The sequence below is a fragment of the Bufo bufo genome, chromosome 5 (genome assembly GCF_905171765.1).
Source record: "Bufo bufo chromosome 5, aBufBuf1.1, whole genome shotgun sequence".
In the NCBI taxonomy this organism is placed as follows: Eukaryota; Metazoa; Chordata; class Amphibia; order Anura; family Bufonidae; genus Bufo; species Bufo bufo.
The window spans coordinates 141,280,274-141,301,535 of NC_053393.1; the positions used below are offsets into that span (position 1 = coordinate 141,280,274).

Consider the following 21,262-nt stretch of genomic DNA (forward strand, 5'->3'; position numbering starts at 1 on the left):
ATTACTTGACTAGTAATTATTGTAATACGTGAATGCCAGAGCCACTTGATGCAGTAACAAGCAGCAACATTTTCTTCCTCCAGAGTGCATCGCACAGGCATATATGAGGATCTTATAGTTTACAGATTACAGTGATTTCCAGATTATGTTCAATTTTACATTTTGCTTTTTTTTTGTCTGGAAACCAGCAGGTTAACAAAATAATGAAAAAAACAAAAAACTCAACTGTACTGTAAGGTAAACTGACATGATGAATGTGGTAATCTGTGAACCATAGCCTCTCCCACTTACATTCTTTACAGGCGGTTTACCAGTGAACTCGCCCACTCTCTGAGATCAGACTGTCAAGGTGAGTTTCATCACCTGCCTCCATACTGCTCTTTATGATATGAGACCGGAAGTGAAGTCCATCATTTACTGTTTATCTACTAGAACGTGAACCGTCCTGAAAAAATTCTGGGGGCGGCTAGATAAAGAAAGACATTCAGAGAGGAAACATATGGAAATCAGTAGATCAGGACGAAGGACTCTGCTCTTATATCTTTCAGTTTATAGCTATGAAGGACAGGTTCCTGTGTACAATATTTATTGATTCGATTTATTTCACATTGTCACTATTAGACTATACTTTTTCTGTTATCTTATTCATAGTAAAGGGCCAATATGTGAGAGCCACGTAAACTTTACTATGCAGCTATTCCTACTACAGTATTGACGATCAATGAAAAATATTCTGATTGCAATGACTAAGCTACTTTCACACTAGTGGCAGGACGGATCCGACAGGCTGTTCACCCTGTCTGGTCCGTCCTGACGCTATTTCGCTGTGCCGCCGCTCCGTCTTCATTGACTATAATGGGCACAGGGGGCGGAGCTCCGGCGCAGCACGGCAGTTCGCGGTGAGAGGCCGCCGGACTAAAAAGTCGGACATGCAGTACTTTTAGTCCGGCGGCCTTTCGCCGTGCTGCGCTGGAGCTCCGCCCCCGTCCCCATTATAGTCAATGGGGACGGAGCGGCGATCCGGCAAAATAGCGGCAGGACGGATCCGACAGGGTGAACAGCCTGTCGGATCCGTCCTGCCGCTAGTGTGAAAGTAGCCTAACTACATAACTGAATAGTAATCAGATTTGGTTTACAGGGATATATTGTATACCTTCTTCAGTTGAATATTTTACAGAAAATTGTTGAATCACGCCCAATATCTGTGGCCCAGACAAGTAGATTATATTATTAAATCTGTCACCAGCGATCTCCCTATCAAGCTGTTTGCAAAGACACATAGCTGTGGTTCATCTGAGTAAAACGCAGTTTGTTTTTTTTATCCGCAGCTCCGTTCCCAAGTTATGTTACTATTTCTTAATATGCAAATTAGGCTTTTGAGGGCATGACCATTGCTCTTGTTGCAGCCAAATTCTACTCATTTCTGTGGTCAGCCCCTCCCAGCTGCTTTGATTCACAGGGCCGGGCAATGGCAAAGCAAGTAAGGGGCTGGCCACTGAAAAGAGTGGAGTTTGGGTGCAAAAAAAGCAATGGTGACGACCTTATTGCACCAAAGGCCTAAATTGCATATAAAGAAAAAGCATCGTAACTCAAGAATGGAGCCTCGGCTCAAGTAAAAGAAAAAAAAATACAGTATTTTAATCAGGCAAAACCACAGCTATGTGTCTATGGAACAGTTGGATAGGGAGGTCGCTGGTGACAAATTCCTTTTAAATGGAATCTGTCACCAGGTCTATGCTGCCCAATCTGAAGTTGGTATAAACTTTTCTGATGAAAATGTTGGGTCACTTACTTCAATTGACCTAGTAATTTTCTTAAATCTCTAGAGCTCTGGAGTTCAATCAATACACTGCATGAGTTTGGCAGTCCTCATCCTCCTATGGATAATTGACAGCTCTCCTCCTATACTGTGTATAGGAATAAGGCCTCATGCACACAACCGTTGTTTGCTTCCGCGTCCGTTCCGCCGATTTTAGCGTTTCAGGTGCGGACCCATTCATTTCTATGGAGCCGTTGAAAATGCGGCTAGTGCACCGTTTGCCATACGCGTCCGTGATCCGTGGTTCCAGTCCGTCAAAAAAATATAATCTGTCCTATTATTTCCATGAAAAACGGTTCTCGGACCCATTCAAGTCAATGGGACCGATAAAAAACACGGAGGCACACAAGATTTGTCATCCGCGTCCGTTTTATTCCTATCATTTGCATGGCAAACCTGTCTTAAACTTTTTTTTACATTTCTTTATGTCTGGTGGTCCTCCAAAAATAAAGGAAGACACACAGAAACAAAAACGGAAACGGATCACGGAACAACGGAACCCCATTTTGCGGAACGGAACACAACAACGGTCGTGTGCATGAGGCCTAAGGCTGCCAATCAGTGGTGGTCATGGTGGAGGAGCTGGGAACGCAAATATCAGGACTTCTGAGCACATGCAGTGTATGGAGCAGATGTCAGCGCTTGGTTCGTGCTGGATCTGCTCAAGAGAGATTTTAAGAAAGTACATGACCCAATGTTTTCATCAGATTGGACAGAATAGCACATGGAGTCTGAACGGCTCACAGCTGTATAACGGTTCCAATTTGTAGGTATTCTTCCATAGAATTTCTCCATACATACGGTACATTACACAACGGAGCCTGTACAACAGCACATGGAGTCTGAACGGCTCCAGGCTAAGAAGCTATACAGTCCTCTGCACTGCCATACATGTTCTGTGCAAACAGCTCTGCATCTACATGAGCAATAGAACATGCAAAACAGATGCTGTAAGCCAAAAAGCATTTGTCATAAAAGGCCGGTGTTGGGTTCTTGAAAATATGGACAAACTTGAGCAGCACAAAAGGAAGCCTAGCCGTAGATCATATTGTTCCAGTATCAGGACTCCCATCAACCTTCATTAGAACGTATAAAAAAGAAATGCACCAAAATTGAGCTCATTGAGAAATAACACAACGGGTTCCATGATCTCAAGGAATCCTTATTATTTGAAGTCCTAATATACGACCTATGATTCCTTTTCATAGCGTTGTTTCTAGGAGGTGGAGTGAACAAAAAAAACTAACATTTTGGTACTTTTTATAATGTTCACCATAACGGATAAGTAATCATACTATACAGGTGGTTATAGATGCAGTATTATCAATATGTATATATTTATTTATTTTTACTTTTGCACAAATAAACATGTTTGTAAGAAAAAAAAATAAAGATGTTTTTGGGTTTTTAATTGGGTTTTCTTTTTATGTTACAAGATTTTCCAATCATCGACAAACACACTCCAAAAGTACTATGTGTAAATACACCATCTGATGTGTTTAGGGGGTGTCCCGACCTGCTGAAGGCAGATGGTAGAGGGAACGAAGGGGCGGGCATGTTTAATTTCAATTTGATTTCATTTCGTTTCTGCACGAAATAAGCCACTGTCAAAGCCCTCATTGAAAACACACATGTATGTGAAGTCTGAAAATAAAGCCGTTGAGCTAGTGAAGGTGTATGGGCACCTTTAGCCGGAGAGAACTACCCTCCATATTTTTCCACCCTTTCTAATTTTCCAGCATCACCTAAAACTGCTTATAGCAAGTGCAAACAACCCTAATTGATACAACAAAAGCGGACATTAGCTGAGGTGATATGAGCTGTCAACATGTAAATGAGGTGTATCATAAGATGAAGCGTATCCACAGGAAAAAAACAACAACAACAAAAAAAACACCAAACCATTTAAAGCACGTAACAATATGTGTTCAATTTTTTCCTGTTGGCCCAAGAAATGCACAAATATGACCATGCAATAAAACATTAGGCCTTTGATCTGCATATAATGAAGGCAATGTAAGCACACTGCTGTTGTTCCTGTCAAGTCATGAAGCACACCGCTGTCTCGGACCTTGAAAATAGCAGACATTTTATTACTGGAGCCTGTCTAAGTTAAAACAGTCCAGTGTGTCTCTGATGTTAGAAGCGCAAGACAATTAAAGGACACCAACAAGGCTAAATAGACAGACAGACTGTGCGCAGACAGGAGAAACAGTGGTGCACTTCATTACTGTAACCGGATCCACAAAAGGTGGGACTTTGGGACACTTTTATCTACAACTAGCACATAACCAGGAGAAGTCAAATGTGTTTCCTGCTGGACCTAAAAGCCAGAATAACGGTTTTGCCCCGTCTTCCTTACCTGCTGCAATATGTGTTTTGTAAAATAATACTGGATAAACAAAAAGACACAGGGCTTATCTTTTAGGCAGGCGATCTCAAGCTGTGATCCCTGAAGACTTTAGTGGAGGCAAAAATGCACTTCAAGCATCTCCCCCCTGCGGTGATTAGCCTAACTTTTTCCCTGGATATTTCTGACAGCAGATTGGGCTGATTAATATGTGTATACTTTGCATAGACAATCAAATCTATTGAATATCTCAAAAAGATGGATTAGTAACATACAGTAACCCCAAAGGACGGAGAGGTGACCTGTAGGTTGCTGTCTTCTGCCCTAGACGTTTGAGACATGTAGTTCTATAAATCTTTCTATCTGACTTAGCTCTAGAAGAATGCACAGTGCGCCTACCTATAAGGCTATATTCACACCCTGTTTGCTCAGTTCGGCCTCATGCACATGGCTCTATGACAGTACTAAAAATCCATCAGGAAATAATGGGATGCAGCAACAGCTGCCATATTGTGGAACTATTCTCTCCCATAGGCTGCTCTTCTAGAGCAAAATAATCTTGTAACATGGAGTGTGTCTTCTGCATGGGGTGTCTAAAAGGGTATGCTCACATCTGCCTTATTAAATCCGGAAGGGGACAACCTGCCAGATTTCACCAGATACTGGCATTCTCTATAATGGGATCCGATCTCTTTCCAGCATACATGACGGGTTTTGGCCAAATACCGCTGCATGCAGTGGTTTTTGTCCGGTCAATAGCAGGCATTTATGCATGAACAGCGTGCCAGATCGCCTAACACTAGTGTGAACCTAAAGTTTAAAAAAAGATGTGTATGGCAGAGTTATATGGTTGACAGCAATCTCATGTGCATTGCTTCAAACCAAGTTGACGCCTTCTATAAAGGACATGCTATAACTGTGGCAATTTTATAGCATTGTCCCCCGACTTTGATTAGGCCATGTTCACATCTGCGGCAGCAGATTTGGCAGGCTGTTCTAGGCAGAGAGCAGCCTGCTGAATTTCGATGGATCTGGCTTTGTCAGATTCTATAGTTCACTGCCGGATCCCCTTTGACTGTAATGAGGTGTGGCGGAGATCCGGCCCCTTTTCAGCATAAATGCTGGGTTTCGGCAGGACAAAAACTGTTGCACTTTTGCTAGATCAGCTTGCAGCAGATGTGAACGCAGCCTTAAAGGGGCGGTCTCACTTCAGCAAATAACATTTGTTATGTAGAGGAAGTTAGTACAAGGCACTTACTAATGTATTGTTATTATCTATATTGCTTCCTTTGCTGGCTGGATTCATTTGTCCATCACATTATACACTGCTCGTTTCCATGGTTACAGACCACCCTGCAATCCAGCAGCCGTGGCCGTGCTTGCACACTATAGGAAAAAGCACCAGCCTATGAGCACTCCCACAGTCCAGGCCACCACAGAGGCCGGTGCTTTTTCCTATAGTGTGCAAGCACGACCACCACTGATGGATTACAGGGTGGTCGTAACCATAGAAACAAGCAGTGCATAATGTGATGGACAAATGAATCAAGCCAGCAAAAGGAAGCAATATGGACAATCACAATACATTAGTAACTGCCTTGTATTAACTTTCTCTACATAATAAATGGCACTTGCTGAATTGACACAACCAATGAAGAAAACAACATATGTACAAACACTGGCATATAGTTCTCAACCATAAAGGTGACCTGCTGGGTGCCAGTCTGCCCTTTAATGAGGTACTGCACAGTGCTGAAGGGTGGCTTGGTTCTTGCAGTCCTACACGAGCTAAAGAAGCTGTTACCTTTCTCTTTTGTGGGAAATCATAGCTGTCAGAGAGTGTAGGGTCAGGCCTGCTGTAAAACAATTAATTAGACATTTTAATGTCTTTTTAATGCAATCTTTTAATTGTTAGTGGAGGGTAGCACTGCTTGAGAAATATGTGAGCCATGTGTTATAATACGCAGTGGGAGAGAAAGCCAAAATCAGTTCAGTCTGTGTGCGCAGCTTTTTAACATTTGCATCTTGTTCTCTGTACGGTCCCTGGAAGGATCAAACATTGCTATGCTTCTGACTTTTGACAGTAGAGATACTAAACAAAATGCAACCTAATGCAGCAGAATGTCTAATCCCATGAATTAATTCTGTATGTCTCCACAATTTATATCATCAATCATAGAGCAAGAAAAGCAAGACACGATATCCATCTCTATCAGCTGGCAACAAATAACCTGTGAGAGTCTTTCATCAGTGGGGCACTGCGGTACCACATGCCAGGATGAGCTAGACTGGGACTAATCAGTAGGATTCATCCTTCTCACTCAAGGGCTCCAGCTACACAGACAGGAAGGCTGACCTGAGCGCAGACTGGCCACAAGGACAGATAAGGCATGGACGCAGTGGCAGGACATCAGATGTCAGCGTCTTCCTTTGTGTCTTAAGAACAGTAGCAGTTTGGTGTTGTACCATGTCAGCAACTGATAAGAGCAAGAAAGAATTGCCTTTATTGACTATGAGTGGAATGTGATTGCAGCCTTTTAGGGTTCTTCATTGTCCAAAAACAACTTGATGAATTATGTAAATTCATAACCCTTAACACAGCGGTCCCCAATCACTTGGCCATGGACCAGTACCAGGCCGTGGATCATCTGGTACAGGTGTGCGGGGACAGGAACTATTGGCTCCTGTGCCACGCCGTTTAGCCTCATAGGCTGAAAGCCACTAGGCATGAGGCCTATGAGGCAGTGCTAAGGTGCAGGATGGTCGCGACATCATCGCAACCTCCTGTGCCGGGTCAGAGGCGGCGTGATGACGTCATCATGCCACCAGAGATCCGGAGTAGGAGGTCGCAATGATGTTCGCGATTCCTGTACTGTAGCACAGGGAGCCAGAGCAGCAGGCTGTAAAAGCCCAGCATCACAGACAGCCGGACGGAGGTGAGTATTTTGTTCTTTTTTTATTTTTTCCGTTGTGAAGACTACTGGGGGCACCAAGCAAGACGGGCTGGATGTACAACTTAATGGGGGGGGGGTCTGGGATTAGCACTGTATGTAAAGAGGCACTACTGGTAGTGGGGCAGGTATATACGGTATGTAAAGAGGCACAATATTTAAAGAGGCACTACTGGGGGGCACTATAGGTAAAGAGGTCACAACTGGGGGGCATAATATGTGAAGAGGACACTACTGGAGGACATTATATGTAAAGGGTGAGTTAAATGTGAACAGGGCACTACTGGGGGGGGGCGTTAGGCTACTTTTACCCTGCTGTTTCTGGGTCCGCCTGTGAGATCCGTTTCAAGGCTCTCACAAGTGGCCCCAAACGGATCAGTTTAGCCCCAATGCATTCTGAATGGATGCGGATCCGTTCAGAATGCATCAGTTTGGCTCCGTTCCGCCTCCATTCCGCTCTGGAGGCGGACACCAAAACGCTGCGGAGCCAAGCAGATCCGTCCTGACTTACAATGTAAGTCAATGGGGACGGATCCGTTTACATTGACACAAATATGGTGCAATTGTAAACGGATCCGTCCCCCATTGACTTTCAATGTAAGTCAGGACGGATCCATTTGACCTACACTTAGACTTAGATTTTTTTTTGACTAAGTTATGCAGACGGATCCGTACTGAACGGATACCAGCGTTTGCATTTATAGGTGCGGATCCGTCTGTGCAGATACCAGACGGATCCGCACCTAACGCAGGTGTGAAAGTAGCCTTATTATATGTACATAGGGCTCTAAATGGGCATTATTTCTGAGTAGGGGCATACAAGCAGGCATTAATACTGAATAGGCATGTACAATTATACAGATATAGTTGTGGTCTGGAGACGTCATCAGATTAATCTGTGCAAGGCTCACAAAAAAGGAAAGAGAAGGATTCCTGTCCGAGGAGACATCATCTGTAAGTCATTGTGGCGAGAGGGGGCCTAAAAAGGGTTATTAATAATTTTTTTTTGTTATGTGCGTAATTTATTAGCGTCACATCCCCCGCTCCCAAACCAGCGATAGAAGACAGTTGCAGAGCAGCACAAATGGACCTCCTGACCAATCCGGAATGCACTAGCCACGATAGGATCACCGATCCACAGCAGTCCCATAAGCAATGGTAGAAAGTAAAGAGGTTCACAGCAGCATGTCCGGTGTGACTATTTATTGGGAACCAAGAGTGCACACAAACGTCGTCTCTTTTTGTGTGTGCACTCTTGGTTCCTAATAAATAGTCACACCGGCCATGCTGCTGTGAACCTCTTTACTTTCTACCACCGCTCCTCAACCAGTCAGTGGGAAAATAGTTTTCCGTTAAACCGGTCCCTGGCACAGAAAAAGGTTAGTGACCACTGCCTTAACAGACCCACAACTGGTATGACAGGTCCATTTTCACAGAGATCCGAACAAATCTTGATGAAACAACTGGCTTCTAACAGGACCTGTTTTTAAAGGAATATCTTTATTGGCATAAAAAAAAAACACAGAAACCAGAGCACACCACCATTGTGAATAGCGTTAAACGCAGCTTAGCGCATAAATTGATGGCATGTTCCCGTGCCTCTGCCCAGTTACTAAACCAAAGCTTTTGAATACTGGAGAGTGACAGGGAGATGGTATTAATACCCGCTGTGGTAGGAGCACCACCAATCTAACAGTTATTCCGTATCCTGTAGATAGCGGACAACTATGAATAGGGATGAGCGAACTTGTGTTTTTAAGTTCGGCGTACAAGATTCGGGTCAACTAAGAATTCCGTTATGGATTCTGCTACCACGGCCCATAACTTATGTGATGCCCTGGAAGAATCGCAGTGAAACCCAGGTCAAGTGATCTTAATGTTAAATGTGTTGCTCAAGTGGTTTTATGTAAGTTATTAAAGTGTCTTCATGCGAAGCCTCCGTTTTGTCGATGTCTCTGTTTGTCTGTGCTATGTCTCTGTTCTTTTGAGAATAAGGTACACGGAGGTTACGGCCATTCGTGGGTACAAGCCACTTTCAACTAAATGATAAAGAGTTGGCAGTGTGAAGAAACCTGGTGGAGGTGATTTGAGGAGGATCTCGGCGTCTGTGAAGGGTGTCCACCCCATAAGGAAAGAGACTCTACTTGTTCCAAAGAGCGCAGGTCCATGCTGTATGTTTTTATATTGAAAGTGGGAAATAGACTCATCCCTATATTTGGACCTTGCAGCCTTGTGTGAATACACCCCTACAATTAACGAACTTTATTTAATTCGATGTTATATACAGTGGGAGAAGGTGGGCAGATTTATGTGTCCCCTATGCATTACCTCAATGGGTCACAAGGCACATGAGGAACATGTCACCCACTGCAGCCAGTCATTGGCTGCCGTGACACACATGACCCCTGTCAAACTGGATGTTGAAGAGCGGGACCAAAGAGCGGCAACAGGCCCGGCGCTATAATAAAGCAGACCAAGCGGCTGCCTTAGGGCGCAGAGAAGGGGAAGGGGGGGGAACGCCGGGGCGGAAAAATGTAACTTTTTTTTTTTTTAAATAAATCACTTGCGAAGTTGCACCGCAGCGCCGCCGGCCGCCCACCACAGCATGCGTGTGTGTCGTGTGGCCCCGGCCCTCACTCACAGAGCGGCAGCAACACGGTCACGGGGTCAGGGGGGGTGGGATCTTATTAGAAAGACCTGGGACAGAGAAAGTCTCCGTTGCGCTCCTCACAAAAGAGCAAGCTGCGCATGCGCAGAGCGTGGGTCTACAGCAGCAGCTACAGACGGACATGCAGGCTGAGGAGCGGGGGCAGTTCACATGAAGGGTAAGTTACTGCAATGTACTATAGTGTATTACTATGTGTGCATCCAATATATCAGGCTGTGCCCTCTAATGCACTCCGTCAGCTTAGATATAAGGGATTTTCTTCTGTACATGGATGGACATGACTCATGTATGTAGCAGTTGCATCCCATGGGGATGAATTCTGAATCGTTATAAAGTCATTTACATGTATGTCCTATGGGCAAAAACTATAGTGTCCACCTGAAATTGTGCATGGCTATTTATTTTTTGCTTCCAGGACTAGGTCAGTCAGCGTCAGCCACAGCTCCTGTTCTCCTTTGTGTGGTCCTGGTATCTTCTCTCTGGGCTCCCGACAAGTTTGAGGACCTCAGCCAATCAGTGGACGCGGCTGTGTCACGTGTCAGGCCAGTGATTGGCTCAGCGGAAAAGGTCCTCAAACCAGCGTTTGTTTGAAGCAGAGAGAAGATACCATGACCACACAGAGGAGAAGGGGAGCTGCTGCAGGCGGGACCAGGGCCAGGTGAGCTGCGAGCATAAAGTTTTTTACACATCATTAATGGGAAGGGGGGGACATGGGAGGGGGAAAATGTGCCATGTAGGGGGAGGGGACTGTATAATACAGTCCTATAATCCTCCATATATACACTATACAGCCCTATAGTCCTCCATATACACACTATACAGTCCTATAATCCATATATACACCCCTATAACACCCCATATATACACTATGCAGCCCTATAATCCCCATATATACACTATGCAGCCCTATAATCCCCATATATACACTATACAGTCCTATAATCCTCCATATATACACTATACAGTCCTATAATTCTCCATATATACACTATACAGTCCTATAATTCTCCATATATACACTATACAGTCCTATAATCCCCCATATATACACTATGCAGCCCTATAATCCCTATATATACACTATGCAGCCCTATAATCCCCATATATACACTATGCAGCCCTATAATCCCCATATATACACTATACAGTCCTATAATCCTCCATATATACACTATACAGTCCTATAATTCTCCATATATACACTATAAAGTCCTATAATCTCCCATATATACACTATACAGTCATATAATCCACCATACATACACTATACACCCCTATAACACCCCATATATACACAATACCCCCTAACACCGTGTTAGGGGGAGTTCTGGGGGGGGGGGGGGGGGGCAAAATGTAACTTCGCTTGTGTTGGCAAAAATCCTTGCACCGGCCCTGAGCGGCAACAGGGGACTAAAAGAACTGGAACCTGATGCCAGGAGAAGATAATTATGCTTCCCACTCCAGGTCCGGCAACATGGGGCTTCTGGCTGAAATGCACCCTGAAGGTGGGCAACCTCTTCAAACTGTATAAGCTGTGCCTGTAAGATATTCTGTAAAATTTCACACCACTCCTGATATATCTCCAATACTACAGACAGTCATAAAACAGGCACATGCTTTGGATCAGGTCTAAGCGGTTACAAATGTGTTTTGTTTTTCTAAGGCCTCATGCACATGACAGTGAATAATGGCTGTGTGACGGCCTTTAAGTAACGTCCGTCACAAGGCCATTTTTAGCACCAATGAAAGGCTATGGGGCTATTCACTTGGCCTTCATTAACGGCCAGTGAATAGCGTCCGTCCAAAAATAGGACATGTCTTATTTTTGGCCGTTTCCACGACCAGACGGACCCCATTGAAATCAATGAGACCGTTTTTAACGGCCGATTGACAGGAGTGCACCCGTCTAACGGCCGTTAAAAAAGGGTACACTTTGTCTATATGGCCATTTAGGGGTTAAAAAAAAACAACTCACTTCATCTACTTGCTCGTGCTGCGGCAGTCTCTTCTCTCCATTTAGCAGGACCTGCCGTGGTGGGCCACTATGGGAGAATTATTTAAACCATGGGGGGAATTATTTAACATGGGGCCCTACATTGGGGGCATTATTAAAGCTGGGGGAAGCAAAAAATAATAATTTCTACACTATGGGGGGACATTACTTTAGCTGGGGGCCTACCATCCTGTGGGTGTTCTCAGAAGGGTGGGTCTAGAAATAACTGCCATTAAAATTCATCCATTTTTCATGTCCGTTTTTAACCGACATGAAAAACTGGTGCAAAACGGACATTAAAAACGGACAGTGTGTCCGTTTTTAACGGATGTGGTTTTTTTTCACTGTCGTGTGCATGTAGCCTAAGACCAATTTGTCTTCTCACATTCATACACATATCACACCAGATACAACTTGCCTGCCATGGTCCTTGTGAAAGACATGACTTACAGGTGTCTTAACCCTTTCTACCCCGGGCCAGTTTTCACCTTCCCGCCCAGGCCATTTTTTGCAAATCTGACATGTGTCACTTTATGTGGTACGGTAATACCTTTGGAACACTTTTATTTAGCCAAGCCATTCTGAGATTGTTTTCTCGTGACACATTGTACTTCATGATAGTCATAAATTTGAGTCAATATACACTCACCTAAAGAATTATTAGGAACACCATACTAATACGGTGTTGGACCCCCTTTTGCCTTCAGAACTGCCTTAATTCTACGTGGCATTGATTCAACAAGGTGCTGATAGCATTCTTTAGAAATGTTGGCCCATACTGATAGGATAGCATCTTGCAGTTGATGGAGATTTGAGGGATGCACATCCAGGGCACGAAGCTCCCGTTCCACCAGATCCCAAAGATGCTCTATTGGGTTGAGATCTGGTGACTGTGGGGGCCATTTTAGTACAGTGAACTCATTGTCATGTTCAAGAAACCAATTTGAAATTATTCGAGCTTTGTGACATGGTGCATTATCCTGCTGGAAGTAGCCACCAGAGGATGGATACATGTTCTCATTCTGTTTACGCCAAATTCGTACTCTACCATTTGAATGTCTCAACAGAAATCGAGACTCATCAGACCAGGCAACATTTTTCCAGTCTTCAACAGTCCAATTTTGGTGAGCTCGTGCAAATTGTAGCCTCCTTTTCCTATTTGTAGTGGAGATGAGTGTGACCCGGTGGGGTCTTCTGCTGTTGTAGCCCATCCGCCTCAAGGTTGTGCGTGTTGTGGCTTCACAAATGCTTTGCTGCATACCTCGGTTGTAACGAGTGGTTATTTCAGTCAACGTTGCTCTTCTATCAGCTTGAATCAGTCGGCCCATTCTCCTCTGGCCTCTAGCATCCACAAGGCATTTTCGCCCACAGGACTGCCGCATACTGGATGTTTTTCCCTTTTCACACCATTCTTTGTAAACCCTAGAAATGGTTGTGTGTGAAAATCCCAGTAACTGAGCAGATTGTGAAATACTCAGACCAGCCCGTCTGGCACCAACAACCATGCCACGCTCAAAATGGCTTAAATCACCTTTCTTTTCCATTCTGACATTCAGTTTGGAGTTCAGGAGATTGTCTTGACCAGGAGCACACCCCTAAATGCATTGAAGCAACTGCCATGTGATTGGTTGACTAGATAATTGCATTAATGAGAAATAGAACAGGTGTTCCTAATAATTCTTTAATGTATTTCACCTTTATTTATGAAAAAATTCCAAATTTACCAAACATTTAGAAAAATTTGCAATTTTCAAAATTTCTATTTCTCTGCTTTTAAAACAGAAAGTGATACCTCATAAAATATTTATTAACATTCCCCATATGTCTACTTTATGTTGGCATCATTTTGTAAATGTAAGTTGATTTTTTTAGGACGTTAGAAGGCTTAGAATTTTAGAAGCAATTCTTAAAATTTTTAAGAAAATTTCCAAAACCCAGTTTTTAAGGACCAGTTCAGGTCTGAAGTCACTTTGTGGGGCTTACATAGTTGAAAACACCCATATATCACCGCCTTGTAGAAACTACACCCCATAAGCTACTCAAAACAGATTTTACTAACTTTGTTAACCCTTTAGGTGTTCCACAAGAATTAAAGGAAAATGGAGATAAAATTTCAAAATTTCACTTTTTTGGCAGATTTTCCATTTGAATCCATTTTTTTCTTTAACACATCGAGGGTTAACAGCCAAACAAAACTCAATATTTATTACCCTGATTCTGCGGTTTACATAAACACCCCACATGTGGTCGTAAACTAATGTAAGGGCACACGGCAGGGCGCAGAAGGAAAGGAACGCCATATGGTTTTTGGAAGGCAGATTTTGCTGGACTGGTTCTTAGATGCCATGTCCCATTTTAAGCCCCCCTAATGCACCCCTACAGTAGAAACTCCCAAAAAGTGACCCCATTTTGGAAAATCGGGGATAAGGTGCCAGTTTTATTGGTACTATTTTTGGGTACATATGATGTTTAATTGCTCTATATTAAGTTTGTTGTGAGGCAGTGTTTTTATTTTTTATTTTTTACAACATTCATCTGACAGGGTAGATCATGTGCTATTTTTATAGCACAGGTTGTTATGGATGCAATGATATCAAATAATTCTACTTTCTTTGTTTGTTTGTTTGTTTCAGTTTTACATAAAGCATTTAAAAAAAAAAAGTTTTTGTGTCTCCATTTTCTGAACGCCTTATTTTTTAAAATTTTTCTGCCGATCGTTTTGTGCAGGGGCTCATTTTTTGCAGGAAAAGTGGACGTTTCTATTGGTACCATTTTTGGGTACATATGATTTTTTGATCATTCATTATTACACTTTATGTTGTTGCAATTTTTGTGATGTAAGGTGACAAAAAATGGCTTTTTTGGCACTGTTTTTATTTTTTATGGTGTTCATCCGAGAGGTTAGGTCATGTGGTAGTTTTATAGAGCAGGTTGTTACGGACGTGGAAATACCTAATATGTCTACTTTTTTTCTTATTTATTTCACTTTAGCACAATAATAGCAGTTTTGAAGCAAATAAAATCATATTTTAGTGTCTTCATTGTCTGAGAGCCATAGCTTTTTATTTTTTTACCGATTGTCTTAGGTAGGGTTTCATTTTTAGCGGGATGAGGTTACGATTTGATTGGTAATATTTTGGGGGGCATACGCCTTTTTGATTGCTTAGTGTTGCAATTTTTGTGATGTAAGGTGACAATTTTTTTTTTATAGTTTTTATTTTTTACGGTGTTCATCTGAGGGGTTAGGTCATGTTATATTTTTATAGAGCTGGTTCTTACGGATGCAGCGTTACCTAATATGTATACTTTTTTAAATTAATTTCACTTTAACAGAATAATAGCATATTTGAAACAAAAAAAAAGTGTTTTAGTGTCTCATGTTCTGAGAGCTATAACTTTTTTATTTTTTGAGCGATTTTCTTATATAGGGGCTCATTTTTTGCGGGATGAGGTGACGGTTTTATTGGTATCATTTTGTCGGACATACGCCTTTTTGATCGCTTGGTGTTGCACTTTTTGTGATGTAAGGTAACCTTTTTTTACACCGTTTTTAAAAAATTTTTATGGTGCTTATCGGACAAGGTGGATCATGTGATATATTTATAGAGCCGGTCGTTACAGACGCGGCGATACCTGATGTGTGTGTTTTTTTCCTTTTTTTTTCAATTTTTTATTATAAAATCAGGGGGAAAGGGGCGTTTATTCTTTTTTTACTTGAAACTTTATTTTATTTTTTTATTAAACACAGTTTTTAACTTTTTTTTATTTTACTTTATTTCTGACTAACTTTTGGGGTCTTATCCCCTCTGCAATGCATTACAATACATCTGTATTGTAATGCATTGCCTGTTAGTGTATTACACAGAGTAATACACTAACAGGTTGCCTAGGAGACCTAGCCTGAGGCTGGATCTCCTGGGCACCCGTAGAACGAAGGTCCCGTTGCCGTGCAAGGCATTGGCCATCCTCTGCACGGCATCGGGCTGCCTTCTCACCCATTGGGTCCCCGCCACAGCAGCGCGGGGACCTGATGGGCTCTAAATGGGATGGCGGAGTTGTAATTACACCTGCATACCGCTGCAATGTTGACACCGAGCAGGTAAACAGAGAAGAGAACACAGTACTTGTACGAGAGCTGCGTTCTCTTCAAACAGCTGATCAATATAACAAAAGCAGACAACCCCTTTAGGTGTCACCACAAAATGCAGTTTCATGTGCAGGCAGCATACTATAGAGCAGGAGGAGCTGAGAAGATTGATATATAGTTTCAGTAAATGTTGTAATGTATACATTACATTTAAACCTCTCCTGTTTCTGATCTCAGTTGTACACATGGGATGTGTCATCATTCTCTATGTAAGTGTGTATAAAAATATATATCAATCTGCTCAGTTCCTCCTGTTCAATAACATACTGCCTGCAGATTGCATTGCATTTTCAATGTGTCAGGTCCTCTTTAACATACAAATACTGCATAACGAAGAAGCTACCTACATCTAAAATTGTTGACTGAGAGATGTTTCTGTATTTATTGCCTTCTTAAAGTGGTTCTCCGGAAATTAAGAAAACCAAATTACTGAAAATACTTAAATATTACTTTATCATAATTATATTCCGAAATACCTTTAATTAGTTATAATGGCTTATTTTGTCTGGGGAGCAATCATTAGGAGAAATAAAATGGCCGCCGCCCTATTAGTACACATAAAACCTATCCTAATCACACAGGAGGACAAGTTACTTCACAACACTGTACTTCATGCCTCCTCATGAACTCCATTCCTACAGAGATTGAGCTGAAGATCTTAAAGGCTGTATTCAGGATTATCATCCCTGACAAGTAGGAGAGGAGGATGAGACAGCTCTTTACCTCAGTGTTGTGAAGTAACTTGTCCTCCTGTGTGATTAGGACAGGTTTTCTGTGTACTAATAGGACGGCTGGCATTTTATTCCCCCTGATGATTGCTCCCCAGACAAAACAAGCCATTATAACTAATGAAATGTATTTGGGAATATATTTAAAATATTAATACTAGCACAACTCCACAAGATACAAGTCATGTATATAAAAACATACAATGCATAGACTGAGAAAATGTACCTATACAGTATGTGTACATATACAGCAATCCCTCACTTTATAGTAATCTCAATGCACAATGAAATTCATGAACAATACAGTGCTTTCAAAAAGTCTTCAGACCTTTTCACTTTTCTCACAATTTGTTATGTTGCAGAGTTATACCCCATAATGACAAAGTGAAAACAGAATGTTGGAAATCTTTACAAATTTATTGAAAATGGAAAACTAAAATAATGCATTGACTTAAGTATTCAGACCCCTTACTCAGGACTTACTTGAAGTACCTTACAGCCTCCAGTCCTCCACAAGGTTTGCACACCTGGATTGTGGAATTTTCTGCCATTCTTCTCTACAGATCCTAACAAGCACTGTCAGGATGGATGGGGACTGTCGGTGGACAGCCATTTTCAGGTCTCTCCAGAGATGTTCGATTGTGTTCAAGTCAAGGCTCTGGCTGGGCCACTCAAGGACATTCACAGAGTTGTCCGTAAGCCACTCCTATGCTGTCTTGGCTGTATGCCTAGGGTCATTGTCTTGTTGAAAGGTAAACCTTTGGCCCATCTCTGTGCTTTGCTCCATTTGGCATTCCCACAACCCTGACCAGCTTCCCTGTCCTAGCAGCTCAAAAACACCCCCACAACATGATTCTGACACCGCCAAGCTTCACTGTATGGATGGTATTAGGAAGGTGGTGAGCAGTGCCTGGTTTCTTACAGACATGATGCTTAGAATTGTTTTTCACAGTCAAAGAATCCTTCAGGTGCTTTTTTTGCAAACTCTAGGTAGGCTTTCATGTGGTTTTTTACTGAGGAGAGGCTTCTTTCTGGACAATTTGCCAAAAAGCCCAGATTGGTGGAGTGCTGTAATAATATGTCTCATTATGCAATAAGTAAGCCTTACCTGGACTAGGCAACCACTTTAATGAAACTTTATTTGGAAAAATGTATATATGCTAAATGGCTTTAAAGTAAATCGACCCAAGTGTGTTTAAGATAGGGAAATTACACGGAGCAAAAATATAAACACAACACTTTCGGTTTTGCTCCCATTTTGCATGAGCTAAACATTTTCTACATACACAGAAGACCCATTACTCTCAAATATTGTCCACAAATCTGTCTAAATCTGTGTTAGTGAGCACTTCTTCTTTGCTGAGATAATCCATCCCTCCTCACAGGTGTGGCATATCATGGTGCTGATTAGACAGCATGAATATTGCACAGGCATGCTTTAGACTTCACACAATAAAAAGCCACTCTGAAATGTGCAGTTTGATTATACAGCACAATGCCACAGATGTCGCAATGTTTGAGGGAGCGTGCAATTGGCATGCTGACTGCAGGAATGTCTACCAGAGCTGTTGCCTGTGCAATGAATGTTCATTTCTCCACCATAATCCGCCTCCAAAGGTGTTTCAGAGAATATGGCAGTACATCCAACTGGCCTCACAACCGCAGACCACGTGTAACCACACCAGCCCAGGACCTCCACATCCAGCATGTTCACCTCCATGATCGTCTGAGACCAGCCACCCGGACAGCTTCAGGAATAATCGGTTTGCATAACCAAAGAATTTCTGCAGAAAATGTCAGAAATCGACTCAGGGAAGCCCATCTGCATGCTCGTCATCCTCATCGGGGTCTGGACCTGACTGCAGTTCGTCGTCGTAACCGACTTGAGTGGGCAAATGCTCACATTCGATGGTGTCTGGCACATTGGAGAGGCGTTCTGTTCACGCATGAGTCCCGGTTTTCACTGTTCAGGGCAGATGGCAGACAGCGTGTGTGGCGTCGTGTGGGTGAGCGGTTTTCTGACGTCAAGGTTGTGGATCGAGTGGCCCATGGTGGCGGTGGGGTTATGGTATGGGCAGGCATATATTATGGACAACGAACACAGGTGCATTTTATTGATGGCATTTTGAATGCACAGAGATACGGTGTGATCCTGAGGCCCATTGTTGTGCCATTCATCCACGACCATCACCTCATGTTGCAGCATGATAATGCACGGCCCCATATTGCAAGGATCTGTACACAATTCCTGGAAGCCGAAAACATCCCAGTTCTTGCATGGCCAGCATACTCACCGGACATGTCACCCATTGAGCATGTTTGGGATGCTCTGGATGGGCATACACGACAGCGTGTTCCAGTTCCTGCCAATATTCTGCAACTTCGCACAGCTATTGAAGAGGAGTGGACCAACATTCCACAGGCCACAATCAACAACCTGATCAACTCTATGCGACGGAGATGTGTTGCACGGCCTTTTATTGTGGCAGTCTAAGGCACACCTGTGCAATATTCATGCTGTCCAATCAGCACCTTGATATGCCACACCTGTGAGGTGGGATGGATTATCTCGGTAAAAGAGAAGTGCTCACTAACACAGATTTAGACAGATTTTTGAACAATATTTGAGAGTTATAGGTCTTTTGTGTATGTAGAAAATGTTTTAGATCATTGAGTTCAGCTCATGCAAAATGGGAGCAAAACCGAAAATGTTGCGTTTACATTTTTGCTCAGTGTCGTTTGTGAGCACCCGAAGATAGGGACAGAACGATGACAATGTCTACTGAAGCTGTCGACATATGTTGCCATATAAGCAGCAGTAAATTAAATCATTTAAGGCCGAGTTCACACGAACGTGTGTGACCCATGCCTGTGCTGCGGCCCGCAAATGGCGGGCCGCAATGCACGATCGCCGGCCGTAGGTCAGCCGCATCGGATCGCGGACCCTTTCACTTTAATGGGTCCGCGATCCGGCCGTTCCGCAAAAAGATAGGACTTGTTCTATCTTTTAGCGGAACGGAAGTACGGGACGTAATCCCACGGAGGCACTCCGTAGTGCTTCCGAGGGGTCCCGTCCCGTGCGGCCGTTCCGCGATAGCCTAAGTAAGATTCAGGAATCAGATCCAATTCCCTTTACTTGTACAAGGTATATGGGAATTCCTGTAATGTAAACTGCATGTCCTGCTCAATAGGTGCACAGATGGTTTAATCTCTCCTGCTGACATTACATTTACACATTCAAACTCTCCCTATGTGACTTGTGAACTGAGTCCATGCGCACTGTACTTAGTGGTGTTAATTATGGCAGTACATGATAAATGACAATTCCCTGATGAACGCTTGTGGTTTCCTTCATTCGTACATAGTGAGGCTTAGGATGTAAGCAATCATCTCTCTGGAGCAAAAACATGAAACCTTACCTGAGGCTTCACATATATCACTGTTGCCCAAAAGCTGCATCGCTGGCTCAAAGCCTCCATCTAGAAATGAAGGGGAAGAGATATAATAGTAAACTGCAATGGGGAAATCGAAAGATACAACTGATGGACATAAATGGAGCACTATAAAGTATAGCATGCATCAGCACTATGGCATGTGTATATATGTGAGGTGGCACTGGTGGTCTCTGAGTTTTCAGAAACCTTTTGACATATCAAAAGTTTAGAATGGTGGGGTCTGAGACCCCCACAAATCACTAGAACACGGAAAGAGAAGCGCTCAGTGGGAGTCTCAGCACTCAGACCCCCACTTATCAAAACTTTAACATATGAAAAGTTTTCTGAAAATTCAAGGACATTTTAAAGGGATTCTGTCACCAGGTTTTACCCCTGTCAGCTATGCTGATGTTCAGGGCGTCTTCACGATTCCTAATGTGGGCTTATAAATGTCATCTGTGGGATTATTTAGCTAAAAAATAGCTATTACTAACCTGTCAGTCAAACAAATAAGGTGCCCAAGGGGATGTTAATAGATGCAAGGTGCCGGCCGCACCCGCCGCCGTTCGTGCCCAGCGCCGCCTTTCCAGACTTCTGCGCCGCCTCCTAATCCTCTGTGCCGCCTCTCACTCTCCCTCCCTCCCCGCTCCTCCTGCTGTAAGATCTCGCGCTTGCGCACAGGGCTCTGCCTGATGCGCCCGTGCGGACTTCTCCATTTGGCTTCTTACAGCGAAGTGCGCATGCGCCGGCACATCGCTCAACCCCTGTATGCACAAGATCTTACAGCAGGAGGAGGGGGGAGGGAGAGCGAGAGGCCACAGAGGATTAGGAGGCGGCGCAGAAGTCTGGAAAGGCGGCGCTGGGCACGAACGGCGGCAGGTGCGGCCGGCACCTTGCATCCATTAACATCCCCTTGGGCACCTTATTTGTTTGACTGACAGGTTAGTAATAGCTGTTTTTTAGCTAAATAAGCCCACAGATGACATTTATAAGCCCACATTAGGAATCGTGAAGACGCCTTGAACATCAGCATATGTTTAGTTGACAGGGGTAAAACCTGGTGACAGAATCCCTTTAATAAAACGTTGCAGTTTCACTCTTCACCTAATATATGAAACCTTCATTTCTACTTTTCTAACGTTTCCACCAACATTACTACATCAAAATCACAT

The 21,262-nt window shown here is 43.2% G+C and overlaps 1 protein-coding gene across 2 annotated transcripts in view; it reads right to left on the reverse strand.

The window, feature by feature from the left end:
* Window positions 1-21,262, reverse strand: part of SPIDR (scaffold protein involved in DNA repair) — a 581,260-nt gene that overhangs the window by 31,136 nt on the left and 528,862 nt on the right. For both annotated transcript variants that reach the window (XM_040431991.1, XM_040431990.1), the window contains one exon: window positions 20,076-20,135. In XM_040431991.1, the coding sequence (XP_040287925.1) occupies window positions 20,076-20,135 (60 nt within the window). The remainder of the gene's footprint in view (window positions 1-20,075; window positions 20,136-21,262) is intronic.